Genomic DNA, 19,704 nt, shown 5'->3' with positions numbered 1-19,704 from the left:
GAGAGTTAAGCTTTAAAAGCACGCTTCATTGAATCCCATCCAAGCCTCCTAGGACAGGGCTGGGGGACATTTTTTCTATTGAGGGCCACTGACCCACAAAGAAAAAAACTAATCAAGGGCCATGTACAAAAGCAACTTAATTTAGGTGCTTCCTTAGAAAATCATAAAGCATTGAATTCACCTGCTTTTTAAATTAAGAACAAGGAATTCTCAACAAGTACAAATAAAAAAACCCTTCAGTTTCATATTATGCACCATTTAAGAGGTGGGGTGGGGTCAGAGAGAACTACATGGGTAGAGTGAAAAGAGAGTGGAAAGCAGACAGGAGAGTCTTGAGGGACTAGAAGCGATACATGAAGAAGAAACTATATGTCAAGAGTCATGGAAGCAGGAGATTGAATTAGGGAAATATGGGAGAGATGCCAGTTGTAGATCATAATCTACTATTCACTAAGGTAGTAGACTAATGGTCAACTGCTATAACCAGCTGTTCCACAGCTGGAATTCAGAAGCCTTTCTAGCAACAATTCTTAAGGAAGGGTCAGAATCACCTAGAGCCCTTGTTAAAAAGTACAAGTGTCCAATGCTACCCCCACAGTGGCTGTCTACCTGTCCCATCTTTATTCTGTTGTCCTCGTGTTCAGCTCTCTCAGCCTAAAGGAAAATTTGTGGCATCTTTCTTCAATGAGAAGAATATAAGATCACCGGGCTTAGAAAGAAATCTCCAGAAAGAAAAGATTTCTCACTCAGACACAGCATTTTTTAGAAGCAGTCTCAAACACATAGACAGAATGCCTTTCAAATAATATGCACGCCCTAGCTTTCAAAATAAACCATTTTGGGTGCTTAAAGTAGAAATATTCAAGTTAAAAAAAAAAAAAACTGAATTAGTTGCTCGAGTCTTCAAAGATTTTTTACCAGAATATGGAGCTATAATTTCATTTTCAAATGTACCCAGACTTGTCCTCCTTTTCCTCCCTGTGCTTCTCATTAGCACTAACTAGTTATGGCACTAAATCCCCAGTAGCCCAAGTATGTCTTGGGGTTTAATTCACAAGTATGTCTTGGACTACGTGTGTCACAGGGCTTTTGGCAAGAATGTCAAATTACATTTTCAAGTAATGCTTTTTAGAAATGCAGACAGGATAAGTGGTGCATTCAGGGCTATATGGCCCAAAGTGCGAACTTTGCACTGAGGGGCAGATGACTTTGCCAACAGAAACATTAGCCAAGTATCTACCCTGTTGTTGTCCTTTACATAAGGCAAGCCTTTCACCATTAGACAAAATCTTCCCGGAAAGATCTCTCTGAGATGAAAGTGCACTTTTTTTTTTTTCTTTTTAAAATTAGATATTGCAGGCCAGGCACAGTGGCTCATGCTTGTAATCCCAGCACTTTAGGAGGCAGAGGCTGGCAGATCACCTGAGGTCAGGAGTTTGAGACCAGCCTGGCCAACATGGTGAAACCCTGTCTCTACTAAAAATACAAAAATTAGCCGGGCATGGTGGCACATGCCTGTAATCCCAGTTACTTGGGAGGCTGAGGCACGAGAACCCCTTGAACCCAGGAGGCGGAGGTTGCAGTGAGCTGAGATCATGACACTGTACTCCAGCCTGGGCAGTAGACTGAGATTCTGTCTCAAAAAAAAGAAAGAAAGAAAGAAAAAAAAGGCACCAAAACAAAGACATGCCCCAGTGTTCCAGTATCAGCAAGTCTCGATAAGGTTCTGCTTGAAGGTCACTAGTGGAGATGAGATGGGTGGAGTGCCTGGACCACTCTGGGCCTTTAATGTGTGCCAGTGTAAATGGTGCCATCCACTCGGACCAGGTTACTAGGAAAACTTTTATTGCTGCTACCCATTTTTGAAGGGTATATCCTTAGTATAAATTTCCTGTGGGTAAGTTTAAGCCTGTCAACATCTAGCACCTTCTTCAACAGAGAAAATTATTATTTCTGCTGTCTCTTAGGATTTTCTTGCTTTGAGGTGTATGTGTGTGTGTGCGCATGTGTTTGTGCATGTACCCATGTACATTGGGGGCAGGGAAAAAAGATGGGTACTTTTCTGTGAACTTAGAAACCTATTTTGATAGGATCCAGTAAGTGACCCTTATTATGTGTGAACCCTGTTGACATTAGGTGAGCATAGTTTATTTTCCAAACTCACAAGTTATTTTGCCTTAAAAATTCATGCATACCACAATGGAATCTTTGCAGGTGCTTGAGAAAACAGCCTATCCTATAATGAATTTTAGCTTATAACAATCTTTAAAAATTTTATTTAAAGTCTTTATTATGAAGTAATTCATTTGAACCATCCTCTGTGGGTTCTCATTCTGAGCAATCCAATTCATTTTCTAGAGGGGCTGTGAGTGTAATATGTATTAGTTAATTGTGTTAAGACTGTAATGGAGGGAACCCTTACCTCAACCCTGAAACCAGGAGACAGCTGAATCTTTCTGTGTTAATTATGTGTCCCAGTACCAAAGGCCTGCTGTGAACTTGTTAAGCCAGTGAAGAGGGAGTTTTGTTTTGGTTGTAACAAAGGTGTTTCCATAAAACCGAGCTGTAGCAACCCCTCTTCTGTCACTAACGAGATCTAAGATATTCTGCAGTCTCACAGCTCTAAACTTGATTACACAACCTTTTTTTTTTTTTTTTTTTTTCCTTTTTTTACTGTTAGAATTATCTGTTGACCACGGTTTTCAGAAATGCCAAAAGAAACTTTTAGCAGTTTCTGGATGAGGGAGTTATTTGAAGATTGTTGCCCTTTCTGTCTTCCTTACATTGTCCTTTAATGCTGCATACTCCCCTTTTTTGGGGGCAGTAACATTCTCCTTACTTTTTAATTGCCAGGAAGGAAGAATGATCGGGAACATATATGATTATATAATTATTTGCATATGCGCAGTAGACAATCTAGTGTTAGTCAAATAAATTGCCAGCTCAATTTTATCTGAAGTACCCTGCTACCCTAAAGCTGCTTTGATATCTCTGTTAGGCGAAGCCCTATTTCCTGTAAGTACACATGGCCAAGAAACAGCAATGACCAGCTCATGGACCATTTCGTTTTCCATGATTAGTGTTGTTTGAATGATTAGCTTTTAATGCCCCATCACTTTGTTGATTGGGCACACTTACCATTGACAGGTTCATATGTCTTCAATATACTCATTCCTGAGTTCCTCAGATCACCTCTCTCTTCGGACCCGTTTTGACTTACATAGAACACGGACAGCAATAGCAGAAGGAACAGTGAAAGTCAATCCTTGTAAACATGTATACAAAATTATACCACACCAATTAATATTGGAGAGACTGAAGTGATAGTAGCTAGTGGGGTTTATTTTTGAGTGGCATTGCATCTTGTGGTCATTATGAGGGAAGAGACACTGTCTCTTCAAAGCACAATTTTTGTTCTGTGACGGAGAACAAGGGGGGAACTCTGGGGCATATAGAAAAAAACCCTGCCTAAACCTCACCTTCACACTGCAAGCGAAATGCAGTGGTATAAAGGAGGGAGATACTTCGTGGGTTGGGTTGCTGTGGAGTGATGTGTCTTTGACATTTCCCTTGACTCTTGGGGCTGCATCACTACATAAAGGCGTTTATTGGAAGTTGTTGGTCTATACTGGGATGATGCTACCCTATACAGAATCATAGGGTAGATACAGTCTCTGACATCTGCACAGAATACATTGGATTTTAAAAAATCTTAAACTCAAGGATTGAGGATTACCATTACCCCTTTGTGATTTATCATAGGCTCAGATCATCCAGCATAAACTCCTATAGTTTCCTCTTTGCTGACAACCCTTGAAATGTACAAATCCCTTTGTTTCCCCACAGTGTAACTATTGCACATATATTGCTCAGTTTTTGTCTGTTGTCACATATTTTATAAATCATTCGTCATTAAGGACAATCTCTCTTGGAGTGTAAACTCCCAAATCTGGAAAAACTGTGTCTCGTTTGCATGACTTCTGCAGTATTTAGCATAGAATATGAGAATCTCTGGGAATTTATAAAAGAGACTTTAGTTGACATGGAATACTATATTGTTTATTGACCACACCAATTTTCCTGTGATTTAGCCATCTCTCTGATTGGAAAGTTATTTTGCTTTTTGGAAGAGGGCTTTATTTATTTTCTCAAAAAGGGAATAAATATTTTTAGGCTTCCTGGAACTCGTTAGGTACACATGATGCCTGGGCCTTTGCAGGAACCTCACAGGTTGAAATGAACCTAAATCAAACCCTTCCTCTTGGACTTGATGAATGATGATAGACATTGACTGTCCTACTTTTTATCTTGCAGGTGATCATTTGAAGATCTGTCCCCAGGGTTCTACCTGCTGCTCTCAAGAGATGGAGGAGAAGTACAGCCTGCAAAGTAAAGATGATTTCAAAAGTGTGGTCAGCGAACAGTGCAATCATTTGCAGGCTGTCTTTGCTTCACGTTACAAGAAGTTTGATGGTATGTTATTCAAGTCATATGTAAGAGCCGGCAGTTAAGTCTGTACTGTAGCTTTTTCACAGCTCCTCTGCTCCCTCAGTGCTTAAGTTTTCTCCCAAGATGTTGTCTTTGTTGGATACCAGAGACGAGTTAGCCCTGTAGCTTTATGGCTAGAACACTTCCGGATGCACTGGAATCTGTATGGTAGGCATTATGGAAATATGGTCACAAGGAGCCAAAAAATAGATTAGTTTAACTTAAATGCTTTCATTTATTTTCTTGGATGAACACAGAATAGTGTTGTTGACGCAAATCCCTTTTTTAAAAAAAAGACCTCCTAATAAAAAGCAGGCATCTGAAAACTGTCTTAGTCAAAATGGAGAGAATTTACAGATGCTGGACTTCAAATTAAATTTCAAAGTAGATCCCCAAAGACAACTAGAATTCCTAAAAGTTTTGCAGAACACAGACAGGATTAAAGTTCTTGAGTTTCCATGCAGCAGAGACCCAAAAGTAGCTATTTTACTATAGTCTTCATTAAGCTGGGCTCCATCCAGCCTCACATTAACTGAAGCTCTTGCATAGTCTTTTCATGTAAAAGCCACAACAGAACCCATTCTAATCACCTGTGCCAGACATGACTTCTCACAGGCACACTTTCTCTTATATTGAAGAAATAACCAGTATGAGCCAATTGAGAGTGTACTTTGGTCCTATCTGAACAATGGTACAGATAACAGACTTTAAAAAATAGAATATGGAGTCCAAAACACCTCAGGATTCTTTTCCCTGGTGCTGTTCACTCAGTTTGAAGATTGTTATGAAGTAGATTTAGTTTTAAGAGGAATGATTCCTTTGTGCCTGTTTTAAAGGCCATTCTAATTACATAGTACCTTTGAAGCATGCTTTTCTTGACATTATGTGTGGTGAAGAAGTACAAGACAAATTTTCTAGATATGAAATGTCTTTGAGTATTTCTGCAAAGGGCTTGTTACCATGGTGAGAAAGTTAGACTAAATTAGATTTGATATAGCTGATAAGGCAGTCCTCAGTTAAAGAACAGGTTGTATTTCAAATGTTGGCTTTGAGATTTGTTATTTCAAACTTATAGCCAATTTAATAAGTGTTAGGTTCCCAGGTGAGACCACAAAAGCATATTTAATCTATAATGTAGTTGAACTAAAACACTGTCTATGTAGTATGCCATTGATCCTACCCATTTTTTCAAACACACTATGTGGAAAATTGTGTCTTAGTTCTATTACCTTTCCCTGGATGAATGGGAACAATTTATATCTATATATCCTTCTTATTACCCATATCTCTGTACATATATGCTGTAGCTGTTAAGAATATTCACAGTATGTTAATACCACGTGAAAATGGGTGTTACTGGCAAAATCTATCATTAGACCTCCCCTGTCTCTCCTGATCACTGAATTATTATTATTGAAAATAATGGTGTTTTCTTGACTATAGCATTTCTCATTCAAGATAATAACCTAAGTCTTTTATTTTACTTTGGGGAGAAAACTTAGATAATTAAATGGTCATCTTTGAAAACTTAAGATGATATTTAAAAATCACCACTTAGGGGCTTCATAATGGAATTTAGAAGGAAAAAAAAAATCTGCTCTTTAGAAATGACTCTCCTGTTGGCAGCACAATGTAGTGGAGATAGAGTTGTTTCCAAATTCCAAGGCCTTCTACTCCAAACCACCTCATTTATTGTTAGACTTCTGTCTTCCTGGCAGGGAGCCCACAGTCATTGCCTATGGGCCTGCTGGTTTAGCTATTCTTTTCCCTTCTCGCTCCCCATGGTTTTATAGCACTACTATGATTCCAATGTGTAGTTTTTTTTTGTTTTGTTTTGCTTTGTTTTTTCTTCTTAAACCATACAGAGAAACTTTATCTGTAAGTGTTAACATGTGTTTTTTAAAAAGGATAGAAAAACAGTTTTTCTTGCTCTTCCCTACCAGGCTTCACATTCAATAAATGTGTTAACACTATGCCTTGATCAGTTTCAAAACTTTAATGATTATGAAACTCCAGTGTTTTTTTCTGACTTCAAATTAAAATATGACATAGGCTGGACATGGTGGCTCATGCCTGTAATCCCAGCACTTTAGGAGGCCACGGTGGGCAGATTGCTTAAGCCCTGGAGTTCGAGAGCAGCCTGAGCAACATGGCGAAACCCTGTCTCTACTAAAAATATGAAACTTAGCCAGGAGTGGTGGTGTGCGCCTATGGTCCCAGCTATTTGGGAGATTGAGGTGAGAGGAACACGTGAGCCTGGGAGTTCAAGGCTGCAGTGAGCCAAGATCATGCCACTGCACTCCAGCCTAGGCAACAGAACAAGACCCTGTCTCGAAACAAATAAATGAAATAATATAACAAAATACAGCATAGACAATAAAGTTACGAAATATAGATACAAGTGTTTTTTAAATAGGTAGTAGCTGAAATGTATTTGATCTAGAGATCAGTATACTGGAATGCTGGAATACTGGAATGCCAGAATACTTTGCACATTTTCTCCATGTTAGGTTACAGAAACAATGAGATAATTTTATAAAAATCTTAGTTGACTGGTACCCAGCAAATCATAGTCCCCTTGTGGGTGCTGCATTGATTGACTAATTTTTTTTTGTTTGTTTTGAGATGGAGCCTTGCTCTGTTGCCCAGGCTGGAGTGCAGTGGCACAATCTTGGCTCACTGCAACCTCCGCCTCCTGGGTTCAAGTGATTCTCCTGTCTCAGCCTCCCAAGTAGCTGGGATTACAGGCACACACCACCATGCCCAGCTAATTTTTGTATTTTTAGTAGAGACGTGGTTTCACCATGTTGGCCAGGCTAGTCTTGAACTCCTGACCTCAGGTGATCTGCCCGCCTCGGCCTCCCAAAGCGCTGGGATTACAGGCGTGAGCCACCAAGCCTGCCGATGACTGACTAATTTTTAAGACTGTCAATTAGGACTTGCCAGTAATTCTCAAGGCCTGCCAATCCAAGGGCATTGATTAACAGGCTGCCTATAGGATATGGCTTGATTTTCAGAAATTCAAGGGTAGATGCTTTGGTCAAAGAATTATCCAAACTATTATAATAGCTAAACCCTGGCTCTTTGGTGTGAATTGAAGAGAGAAAGTTGGGCAGACTAAAAAGATGGTGGTAGGGAACCAAGATGGAGCAGTGAAGTTGCACAGAGACAGCTGGGGACATATAGTAAGGAAATAGTAAAAGGACACATGGAAATATTCTGGGTCAGGCAACTTCAGGGGAGTACCTTTTATCATCTGCAAGCTTATAGTGTAAATTCAAAGTGGTGACCTTGACCCCAGACAACTTTGTCTACCAGCAAAACCTGTCTATGTCTATGAGATACTACTTCTTTCTAAGGTAGAAATAATTACTTTTAAAGTAATTATTGAAAAAGAAGAAACTTTTCAACAAAAATAAAGTTTGGGGGCTTGTAGAGAGGTAGCCTTCTGTTACTGGAAATAATTCCATTATCCCAATTTTCCATCATTCTTCCTCAGTTGACTCTGGTCAGGATTATAGTTGCCAGCTCTGGCATTTTTGGAATCATTGGATTTGAGAGATGAGTCCCTTCTCCAGGTCCCTTACCTCTAAGGCCCTTTTTTGTTCTGTACTTTTAATTTTCTATCGTTTGCATATCTCAAGAGACTACTCTCTATATCAGTTTTTAAGATACAAACGTGTGTGTGTGTTTGGATTTGGGTGAAGTACAAGAGAAAACTTCCTCCCCCTCAAAAATTATCACATTTCTTATATTTTAAATACATATAACTGAGTTTAAAGGTTGGCCTCTATGTTTTTCTATTCTGTCATTTTTTAAACCCACTTTATAACTTAGGGTGTTTAATACCAGAAATCTGCTATCTGCTGGAGACATAGAGCCAGATTGTGGTAGTGACAGAGCTAGCTGCTCCCCCTCTTGGCCAATTCTGGGAATTTTTTTCATAGTAGAGCTGCTAATTAACTTAGCTGAATTAGTCATCTCATGAATATGCTAATCATATACTTAATTCAGGAGGGAGTTAGGGAAAATTGCCTGGCAAAGGGAATAGAAATAGAAGTGGGGCATAATCCGTGTTTTGGGACTACAGCATGAAGACCCATCCCCAAATGCCTGGCATTTTGTGAGAAAATCGTTTTTAAAAGAAGCATAGTTAAAAACCCAAATAGGTTAAGGTGATTACAGCTGCCACGTTAAATGTATTTCTGAATTACCTAGTAAAAATGATGTTATAACTATGAAGTAATATCATTGCTATATAACTGCCTGTATCAAACTGTAGATATTTTGCAGGTTTGAAGAACTAAGGAAATGCATGTTGTCTGATGCTAGTCTGTTGGGAAAACTCCTTTGTCATTTTTAGAGCAAATTTAACAACTTTGGATGGGAGGCAGTGCACAGTGAATTATCATCCTAGTTCTGCAGTGAACCCACTGTGACTGTGACCTGGGGCAATTAATTGAGTCTCAGTTTTCCCATCCATAAAATGAGGGGGTTGAGCTAGATGCTCTCTAAAACCCTTTCAATTCTACCAATTCTGTGAATCTTTTAAACATGTGACTAGACCAGCTGCTTTAGTGAAAGGCCTTACAAGATGTTAATTAGCCGGCTGTATGGTACCCTCTATTTTCCCTCTATCATTTTTTAACTCTCAGCTACTTTCACCAGGTCTTTGAAAAACCCTCCCATGAGCCTGAAGCTTGTTAACTTGAATAATAGTAGAAATTTTCTGAATTAGCTTAAAACGCACATAAAAGAAATAATTGTCTGTCCCATCTATCTGCATGGGCCAAGTGTAAACCAAGCAGCTACCCTTCCCTTAAGCCCTAAGGCCCCTTGTTTCCTATCACTTCACAGAGGCAGGGCACGAAGCACTCTTCAGACTTAGCAGAATCTGTGTTTTAATCACTAACTGCAAATTTTCTGTAGTTCATATTAGCCATTAACCAGTGCAGAGGCTCAGTGAGTGGGAGGCATTGGAATTTATATGCCCGTGAAAGGCATATCTCAGTGGAAGTGAGCTGTCTGCTAACCTTAAAAGACAAATATGTCCAGCTAAGCTTCATGGCCATTGACTAAGCTGAAATTTCTGTAATTTTCCTGACCCCTGACCTTAACTATTTTCTACCTGTATAGATAGATTATTATCATTTATATAGCCACAGTTACTTACTAAAGATCCCCTGAGAGAGTTTTAGATTGGAAAAAGTCTAAAACATCCTCAAAGTAAGTGTGTCACAGATATGCATAGCATAACATACAACACTGATTGGTTTTTAATCCTCACCTCACATTTCATTAAGACATTAAAAAAAGTCATTGCTTTCTGAAACCTCTGCTACAGTACAGCGGGCAACATTTCATAGGCTGAGTAGCCTCAAAAGTACAGAGAAAGACACGAGGCCTTCTGGCCTTCCTGCAAATGCAGTGTTTCTTCCAGATTATGCCAGTGGTCTTCGATTTAGTTCGAAAGCACTGCTACTCTTTCCTTTATGATTCTATTTTCTTTTCCTTCCATATGAAAGAGACTAAAAAGCCAGACACTTTTGCTAATTCTTTTATAATCTCTCTGTGAAACTTGACCAGAATGAGCCACTGCAAGCTTACTGTAATCAAATCAAAAGCTCAGACAAAATGCACACATTTCTCTATTGACAAAGGTTTTCTGTCTTTTGAGTTGTTATCTGAAATGTGACCAATTGTGGCTGTAGCATTGGCTGTCTCATCGGATTGAAAATGCATGTGTAGCTTCTACAGAGCCCAAAGTACTTTAACTTTGGGTCTTCTCCTATTAGCTTTGACTTCTTCAGAAGGCGTGACATCAGCAAGAAGCAATGGATCTGTCTGGAGGGAAGTAAATACATAGAGGAGCTTCAAATGAACTGCTTTTATCAACTCTGTTGGTTCATTACTCTTTGGGCCTGGGAGTTTGGAATGTTGTTCATCACTGCCTGCTCTGCTTCTACATGTCTGTCTGTCCAGGCAAAGAACAGGGGTTAGTTGATCTAGCACTGATTCCAGCCAATTGACTGAGAGAATTCCCTATCCAGACAGGCTTCAGCCCTTTCTTGTTCATGGTCCACACCCATCTTCATCACCCTCTCTCTTGAAAGAATTAGCAGAGCAATGGAAACTCTTGTAATAAATATGACTCTAACAGCAAGGATGGTACATGGACACACCCTTTCTGCAGATAGATTTGGCAATGTGTCAGCAGTTTTGAATATGTTCATACTCATTGATTTAGTAATTCCACTTCTGGGTGTGTATCCCAAGGAAAGAAAGATCTGCATAAACACTTATGTACAATGTTAATAGGATGTTCATCACAGCATTATTTCTAGTAGTAGGAAATTGGAAATAAGCCTGCATGCCCCACAGTGATTACATTAGTCTCCATCCATGTGGTGTCATTGTATGCAGTCATTAAAAATGATGCTTCTGCTGGGTGCAGTGGCTAACGCCTGTCATCCTAGCAGTTTGGGAGGCCAAATTGGGTGGATCACTTGAGATCAGGAGTTTGAGACCAGCCTGGCCAACATGGTGAAACCCTACCTCTACTAAAATACAAAAATTAGCCAGGCGTGGTGGTGCACGCCTGTAATCTCAGCTACTTGGGAGGCTGAGTCAGAAGACTCACTTGAACCAGAGAGGTGGAGGTTGCAGTGAGTTGAGATCGCACTACTGCACTCCAGCCTGGATGACAGAGCAAGACTCTGTCTCGAAAAAAAAAAACGATGCTTCTGAAGAAGTTTCAAATACATAGAAAATACAAACCATATAGTGTTACATAAGAACACGGTGCAAATACATTTTGATTTCAACCATGTAACAACATGTATTTTCAAGGAAAAGGTAGGAAGGAAATTTGGTAAGCCATTGTCACTGTCTTTTAGCAGTGGGGATTGTATTTGTGTTTTCTTCATACCTATCCGTATTTTTCAAGTTGCTATAATGAGGAATACTTTTTAGGAAAAAAAATTACATATTTCTTTATGAAAAATATGGAAACTGCTTTGGTGAAGTTTTAAAATAATGTTTTTCTTTTTATTAAGTATTACAGTGAAATTTGGAAAATTAGAAAAATACATCAAATCCTCCGGTGGTTAAATAGAATGAAGGGAATAAAGGGAAATAAAGTTACTTTTGAAAGCATGAAGGTATGTCACTTTTCTGATTATAAAATATCACTGAAATATCTGAGGGAACAAAATCAAGAAGGATAGAATGAAAAAATTATCCTTGATCCCCAGCACCCAACCATCACTCTTGTATTTACCTCATCTTTTTGTGTACCTAGATAATACATATACATACATACAAATTGGTATCATAATGATTTGCTATTTCATGTTCTAATTTTTTTTTTTTTTTTGAGACAGAGTCTCACTGTGTTGGCCAGGCTGGAGTGCAGTGGCTCGATCTCAGCTCCTTTAACGTCTGTCTCCCGGTTCAAGTGATTCTCATGCCCCAGCCTCCCAAGTAGCTGGGATTACAAGCGCATGCCACCACACCTGGCTAATTTTTGTATTTTTAGTAGAGACAGAGTTTCACCATATTGGTCAGGCTGGTTTCGGACTCCTGACCTCAAGTGATCTGCCCACCTTGGCCTCTCAAAGTGCTTGGATTACAGGCGTGAGCCACTGTGCCTGGCCTGATTTTTTCTTGACATTAGATTACTAACAGATAGACTCTATTATGAGATGTGTATTTGAAACTATATGGTACCTCTCTGACTGATCCACATAGAGTTGAGAACATGGAACACTTGCAATGGCTCCTCCAGCTCCCTGGCTTACTTATACATGCCTGAAACCTTCTCTGGGCATTTCTGGATGCACAGAACTCTGGGCATGCTAAAGCCAATTGCCTAGCTGGTACTGAGAGTGCCCTTAGTAGAAATGGAATGATTCCCAGCAAAAGGGACCTTGCAATACTGAGCCTGTGTCCCTGGCCATATTAGCCAAAGATGAGGGCCATCAGTAAACATTATATTTATTCCCTTGGAGCCTTAGCATTCAAATTGTGTTCACAAATAAAAGCAACCTTGGGAAGAAAGGCTGATCTTATTTTGGCAGAATCCCCTAGTACTCTGTGATATGCTAATAGCTCCTAATATGAGCTACAGCTGGTGATTGGCTTGTCCACCAAGGAGCAGCCTGTTCTATTGTTTTGTTTTGTTTTTTCCTCAGAGTTAGGGTCTCACTCTGTTGCCCGGGCTGGAGTGCAGTGGTGTAATCATAGCTCACTGCAGCCTTGAACTCTTGGGCTTAAGCGATTCTCCCACCTCAGCCTCCCTAGTAGCTACGACTACAGGCATGCAGCACGATGACTGGCTAAGTTTTTAAATTTTTGTAGAGATGGGGTCTCACTTTTCAGGGTGGTCTAAAACTCCTAGCTTCAAGCAGTCCTCCCACCTTGGCCTCCTAAAGTGTTGGGATTACAGGCATGAGCTGCTGCACCTGGCCAAGGAGCAGCATATTGATTTGCTATCAGTTGATAAACATAAGTTAAGTATATGATCTTTTGGTACACCATGCCTTAGCAGGCACTCTTGAGGAGTGAGATTATGCCATGCTCGAGAAAAAATGCCTGTTTAAAAAACAAAAAAATTTACGCAGACTTTATCAAAAAAGCAAAACAGGAGGAGATAGTGATAAACCAAAGTTTCAGGTTGTCAGTAAAATACTTGCTACTTTTCCTTTTTTTCCTTACATTCTTAGATGCTTATGTTTCCTGTTCTTCATTAATTACTTCATCTTAGGTGAAAAAGTCGATGGGTGTTACTCTTTAAATTTTCTTAGAAGTTTGAAAGGTATGATTTGTAGCATTTACAAGGAGGCTTCTTTTTTCAGCACTTTTGTTGATCTAGTAACTTAATATTTGCATGCCACACCAGGGGTATGAAATACAGCATGTATAGTAAGAGAAAAGTCAATCCTTATATGTAAAAGGCAGCTTCCTAATAATGTAAATACCAGGTGGTAATTTATAGCACCAAAAAAATTGATCAAATAAAAAGGGCCCCAATCTCTTAAGGTTATGGGTTAAGTCTAGAATGCATTCTAATTCATTAATTAATAGCCAGTTGATTGTTTATAAAGGAGTAACTAATGTGGCATTTAGTAGCAGAACTGGAGGTTCTTTGGCCTATTTCAAGAATTTTGAATGTTTGTTTGATGCAAAACAAGTAGCTGGGGATAGAAGTTCCAGAAGTACATGATGTTCTTCTCTTTTTTAAAAGACAGGATATTTACATAGAAAACTTTTATATGGAAAATTTTCACCTTTTCACTCTAGTTTTTCCCATGTTAAATTGGTACTACTTGCATTTAGAATGATTATATTTTAGAATTGGAAAGTACTTACACTTCCCTAGCTCAATCCTTATACCAAGTGGATTTCTGGCAAAGAAGGTAGTATGCAAATGAAATACATGGGTGGAGGGTGTTGACCTGCTGATTAATTCTTATTTTTTATATATATATGTGGTATGTGTGGTATTCTCTTGTTTAATATAATGTAACTCTCTTCTCCAGGGTGAGGTTTCCCCATTCCCTATTTTTCACCCAGCAGTCACTTCCACCTTCATAGATGTCCGTACATTTCACAACCTTTGATGGTAGAACCATTAAGCATTTCCCTTAGGATAAACAGTTCCCAATTTTATAAGGCCTTGGGTCTTCTTAAAAGACCTCCAGCAGCTTGGCTTCATTTATGTACCCTCAGATGGATAATGTTTAACTCCACTAGGAAAAATAAAAACCAGTCTTTAAATATTTTTTTTTAAATGATTGTAGATACAAAGAAACTCTAAGAGTGACAACACTATTATCTCACATATTAGTAATAACGTTTATTTGTTGAGCATCTACTTTATGCCAAGCATTATCCATATGAGGTGAGTGATAATAGTCCCATTTTATGGATGGGATAAAAGAGGCTCAGAGAGATTAGTCCTTTTGCCCAAGCAGGGTCATAGAGTCCCCGAGTGAGAGATCTCCTGTTTTTTCCCACTGTGTCCTCCTGCTTTAGATTCATAGCGTGTTACAGTGTTTATTTCCATCCCTGTGTTGAGTGGCCATTCATGAGTTCAAGGAGTAGCAGCTGCTTTATCTTAGAATGTATATACTTAAGCCTTCAGACTGAAAATTGAAGGAGAAATAAACCCTGATCACAGACACTGTATTTCAAATCCTTGCAAACCACCACCTCTCAAACTTTCTTTCAGACACCAGTAGCTTTACTTAAAACAGATTCCCTGAGCAGCATTTTTACATGAATATAAGCAATTGCTGCACAGATCTAACTTCCATTTGCTTGGCTTTTGATCATTGTGGAATCCTGGTTTACATTGCTCTTGGCTGGTTCTCTCTTAGTCACCAAGTGTATTGTAATTAGTTTCAGGCATAATGATTATGAGCAATGATTGCTAGGTGTCTAGGGCCTGTACAGCTCTTCTTCAGCAGTTAAGATCTGACCCTGATTCTGAGTTCTGAGAATATTGAAAAAAAAAAAAAAATGGAGATGAACATTGCAGCGATTACTGAAGTTGCTATTGATGGCTGTGGACCGGGATCTGAATGGCTAATTTATGCTTCATTCCTCATTGTAAAGGTAAATGTCATGGGAATAGAAAGGAGGATTGGGGATGTGAAAGAATTATGCAAGAACATGCGAGCTGCTAGTTTAATAAAAGGAACAGATGCAAAAGGATTTTTCCCCCTTCTTTCTAATAGCAAATTATTATGCTTTGGTTGATATTGTCCCTAATTGCTATGGATTTTAGAATTTAAAAGATGTCTGCCATCCTTATGAGGTCCCTTTGAGGCAAAAGGCATAGGTAGAATAGTCCCATGTAACAGGGCTAGTAAGAATCCGTCTAAAAAGAAATGAGTCTGGGTCTTCTGGATCCCCTGATTTTTGTCTGGTTGACTCTCATAGATTAAATATATGAATATTTAGGAACTTTTTGTATGTAGTGTGGGATTAACAATTTTATAGACGTGTAAAAAAAATCTCTGGTGCTCTCATAAAACCGTATGTGGAGAGTGGCAGTGTATGGTAAAGGTGAATTGGTTGGGGGAAATTTGTCTTACCAGAAATTTTCATTATGGTCTGATTGAGCAGGAAGAAGGTTAAGATGCATGGTAAAACACCATGTGCTTTGATTTGAGCCCATAAGAGCCACTCAGTACATACTTGTCAAATTGCATACCCATTTGGAGAAACTGTGACAAAAAATTTTAACTCATTATATCAGTTTTATAGAATTTCTCAAGCATTTATTAACCACATGCTCACTCAAATGCTCTTTATATTTGCAACTTATATAGCCACATTAAAGAGTCTTTTAAAATGTGAAGGAAAGAAAATAATTTTCTGAGTGATGAAATGAATTAGGATTTAGTATGTATATAGCACCAAGCTAGGCTCTTAAAGTACACACTAGCATACACACACACGCACACTGAAACTTTCCTAGACAGAATGTGAGTCATGGAAACCAAAGTATGGTCCATGGTGGGTGTTGGACAGGGGCATGTCAGTTTCAAATCGGTCTCCTGTTCATTAGGCCATTTTTCTTATACTCCAAAGTAGCTATGTTATATATGGCTACATCTACCCACAAGCTCTTGATCTGAATGAGGAACTCCAAGATAGATAACGTTTTACTTTTTCCATAAAGTGTTCAGTGATTTAGTGTTTGTTTGACTTGCAGCACTTTGTCAAAAGGCTAAACTTTGACATTTATTAGAAGTTTTAAATTAAAACTAAGCTTGAAATGTCACACTGCACCCCACCCCACCCCTAAAAACCAACATGACTCCAGGTGACATTCCTTAAAAATACAAGTGAGTTTTGGGAATTACTTACTAAATGGGTCTGAAAGCACAAGTCAAATAATTCTGAATGTCCAATTTCTGCTGATATGTGCCAATTTTATGAGCCGTATAATAAAAATTCAATATAAGGAAGGACCTGTGGTTGCTGTTGGAATCCACTTTTTTTGGTCATGAAATACTAATAGCACTGGATTGGCACAAGGCTTGCATATTATTCTCAATGATGACAAGGCTTTATTTTTCCAATATATGATAGCTATGTGTGCAACACACTGGTCATGTAATAACGCAACTCACATGTGCCTTTTATGCCCTCCATGAGCAATCACCACTTGGCAAGGATGCTAGCAAAATTCAAGCATGGTGTGGGACATGGACCAGATGGCATTTAAGGTCCCTTCTCAACTTTGAACTCTAGAAAAGTACTGCATACATTTAATCATCTATGTTAACAGTTGAGAGAGTTCCACACAAGAAAATTTGTCCCCAAGACAATAAAAAAGTCATTCCTAGGAATGCAACAAATTTATTAAAAAACACAATTCATTGGAAAGACATTTTCTCTTAAGTAAAACATTAATGCTTACCCTGACAGCTTCACACTCAACACAGCCCCTAAGTTGTTGGTGCTTGCAACTGATAGGTGAAATGGGAGAAGTTTCCGCAGCTAGAGCAGTTGTTCTCCAACTTTAGGGTATATCGGAATCACAGATAGCTGAAAATTTTGGCCTGTCCACCAAACCATTTGGCCTGGACAAGCCAGTTGCCTAGCTGGTGCTGAGAGTGCCCTTAGTAGAAATGGAATGATGCACAGCAAAAGGGACCCTCCAGGGTTTCTGATTCAGTAAGTCTGGGGTGGGGCCGAGAATTTGCATTTATAGCAAGTGCCCAGGTGATGCTGATCCTGCTGGTCCCAGGCCCACACTTTGAGAACCACTCAGGGGATTTTAGAGAGAATAAAAGGCCATCCCAGGTAGCTGATTGGTATGCTTCTTTTATTGTTCTCTTAACTCTTTGTGCAGTTTCTGCCCTCTCACTTTCAGGGAGAGATCTTTGGTTAAAATGTCAGGCTGTACACTTGTAATGGGGATGAGTTGACCTGTCTGTTTGTTTACTGTGCAGAGGAAGTCTGTTTCCTTTGTTTCTCTGAAGAAAGCCTAGTAAACAAAAGGCAAGCAATAGTAGGGAAAAGAACTAGATAAAAGGAAAAGGAGAGAAGCAAAGAAAAAAAACACACACAAATCGTACCTACAATATTTGAAAAGCTGGAACCAGGGAGGACTGTGGACTTCATCCTCAGGCCTCAAGGAATCACTAAGTGATGAGTTAGGGGCTGAGAGACATAGGTATGGAATCTCTTGGCATGTCAGGAAAGTCACACACATACATCTCCCTGCGAAAGTATTCCGTTTCCTCCGTCCCGGTTTTGAAAAGCTGTTTGGAATTAGTGGCCAGTCTCTGAGTTGCCCACCCAACGTGAGAAGAGAACGGTTTTGTAGGACTCTTGCATTTTGATAAGCTCACCAATGTTCTGGCTTTGAAGTAGGTGTCATATTTTCTTTTCTGTTCCATATTTACTCAGAGGCAGTTTCTTATTTGATGTGGTCCTTATATTTTGCTTTGGTATTTGTTATATTTCCTGCTTATAAACTTGATATCATGAGGTGTTTATTTTTATACCAGGCAAGAGATTCTTTAAGAATGATTAATGTTACAGATACACTGTTGGCTTGTTTTTTCATTGAAGTTCCTGAGGAAAGCTTCAGCAGAAAACTAGTTTGCCATTTGTAGTTAAGAGATTAAAATCTCTAACACTTAGTCTGTGGCTGTATGGTGGCCAAAAAGTAAATCTGAAATAACCAGGTATTCTCATTTACATTTTTCAGTGTTTCATGTTGTCTCATAAATATACTATAATTATTAAGTCCATTATGCATGCTCGCTCTCTCTCTCTCTCTCTCTCTCACACACACACACACACACACACACAGAATCAGAAGGAACGTTGAAAAGAGTCTCGTGATGTTATTGTATAAATCCTTTAGAAACCCAGGATCAAGCTGGGCACTCCCAATTTGTACTACTGTCACAGAGAAACACCGAGGAACTCATTTTCAGAAAAATTATGTGCTTGCTTGTAGGGGTGTTTGATGATGTTTTTCGGCCTCAAGCATTTTCCAGGCAGCTATAGTGCATGATCATATAGATAAGTAAAAGGAGAAATGAAAAAAAATTCAGGCCCAAGTAAAATAACAACTTTTGAAAACAGCTGTCCTGCTCTTAGGTTACAATTAGAAGGCATGGTTAACTTTGGCTTAGATTCTTAAGTAAAAAGTTGAGGGAAATCTCATGTTTTAGACTTCATGTGCCCATTTTTTTTCCAGTTTTTCTTTATCCACCTATGACAGAGAGAGAAAGTGAGAGAATGAGAGAATGTGTGTATTGTACTGACTCCTGAGAAATTGTTAGTTTAAATTTTCATTTTTCTCCTCTCTCAGACACCTATGTAAGTGACTTTGTGACGTAGGTTTTCTTTCATTGGCAAAGGATCTGAGATGCCACATTCCCCAAAGGAAATTCACCCTATATACAAACATGTTTTCCAATTTAATTATGGGGTTTTTTTTTTCCGTTTTCAAATTCACTGGAAAAGCAGTTATTTAAATACTGAAACCTCTTTCGTTTTTTCCTTTTTTTTTTTTTTTTTTTGGTGTTGGTTTTAGAATTCTTCAAAGAACTACTTGAAAATGCAGAGAAATCCCTGAATGATATGTTTGTGAAGACATATGGCCATTTATACATGCAAAATTCTGAGCTATTTAAAGATCTCTTCGTAGAGTTGAAGCGTTACTACGTGGTGGGAAATGTGAACCTGGAAGAAATGCTAAATGACTTCTGGGCTCGCCTCCTGGAGCGGATGTTCCGCCTGGTGAACTCCCAGTACCACTTTACAGATGAGTATCTGGAATGTGTGAGCAAGTATACGGAGCAGCTGAAGCCCTTCGGAGATGTCCCTCGCAAACTGAAGCTCCAGGTTACTCGTGCATTTGTAGCAGCCCGTACTTTTGCTCAAGGCTTAGCAGTTGCCGGAGATGTTGTGAGCAAGGTCTCCGTGGTAAGCACTCTTTGTCTTCTCTGTTTTTGTTTTTGTTTTTGTTTTTGTTTTGTTTCATGTTAAAAGAACGTTTGGGAAAGGTAGAAAAATAAATCACCAGAATTCTGTTGGCTCAATAGCAGCCTTTTCTTCCTGTCTTACCTCTTCTGTCCCACACTTTGTCCTTACACATGTACATTTTAGAGTTACTAAACAATACTCTGATCAGAATCTTCACCTATCATTGTTATTGTGGTTTCTTTTGTAGCTATTCTT

General features: G+C 39.0%; 1 protein-coding gene across 1 annotated transcript in view; it reads left to right on the top strand.

Moving 5' to 3' along the window:
- GPC4 (glypican 4) overlaps positions 1-19,704 on the top strand; it is a 118,100-nt gene that overhangs the window by 76,576 nt on the left and 21,820 nt on the right. The window contains exons 2-3 of the mRNA XM_033201326.1: positions 4,315-4,473; positions 19,058-19,449. Coding sequence (XP_033057217.1) covers positions 4,315-4,473; positions 19,058-19,449 — 551 coding nt within the window. The remainder of the gene's footprint in view (positions 1-4,314; positions 4,474-19,057; positions 19,450-19,704) is intronic.

Source organism: Trachypithecus francoisi, unplaced genomic scaffold (genome assembly GCF_009764315.1).
Source record: "Trachypithecus francoisi isolate TF-2019V2 unplaced genomic scaffold, Tfra_2.0 Lachesis_group6, whole genome shotgun sequence".
Classification (NCBI taxonomy): Eukaryota; Metazoa; Chordata; class Mammalia; order Primates; family Cercopithecidae; genus Trachypithecus; species Trachypithecus francoisi.
Note: the sequence above shows the minus strand (reverse complement) of the source record. Positions and strands in the feature narration are given on the sequence as shown.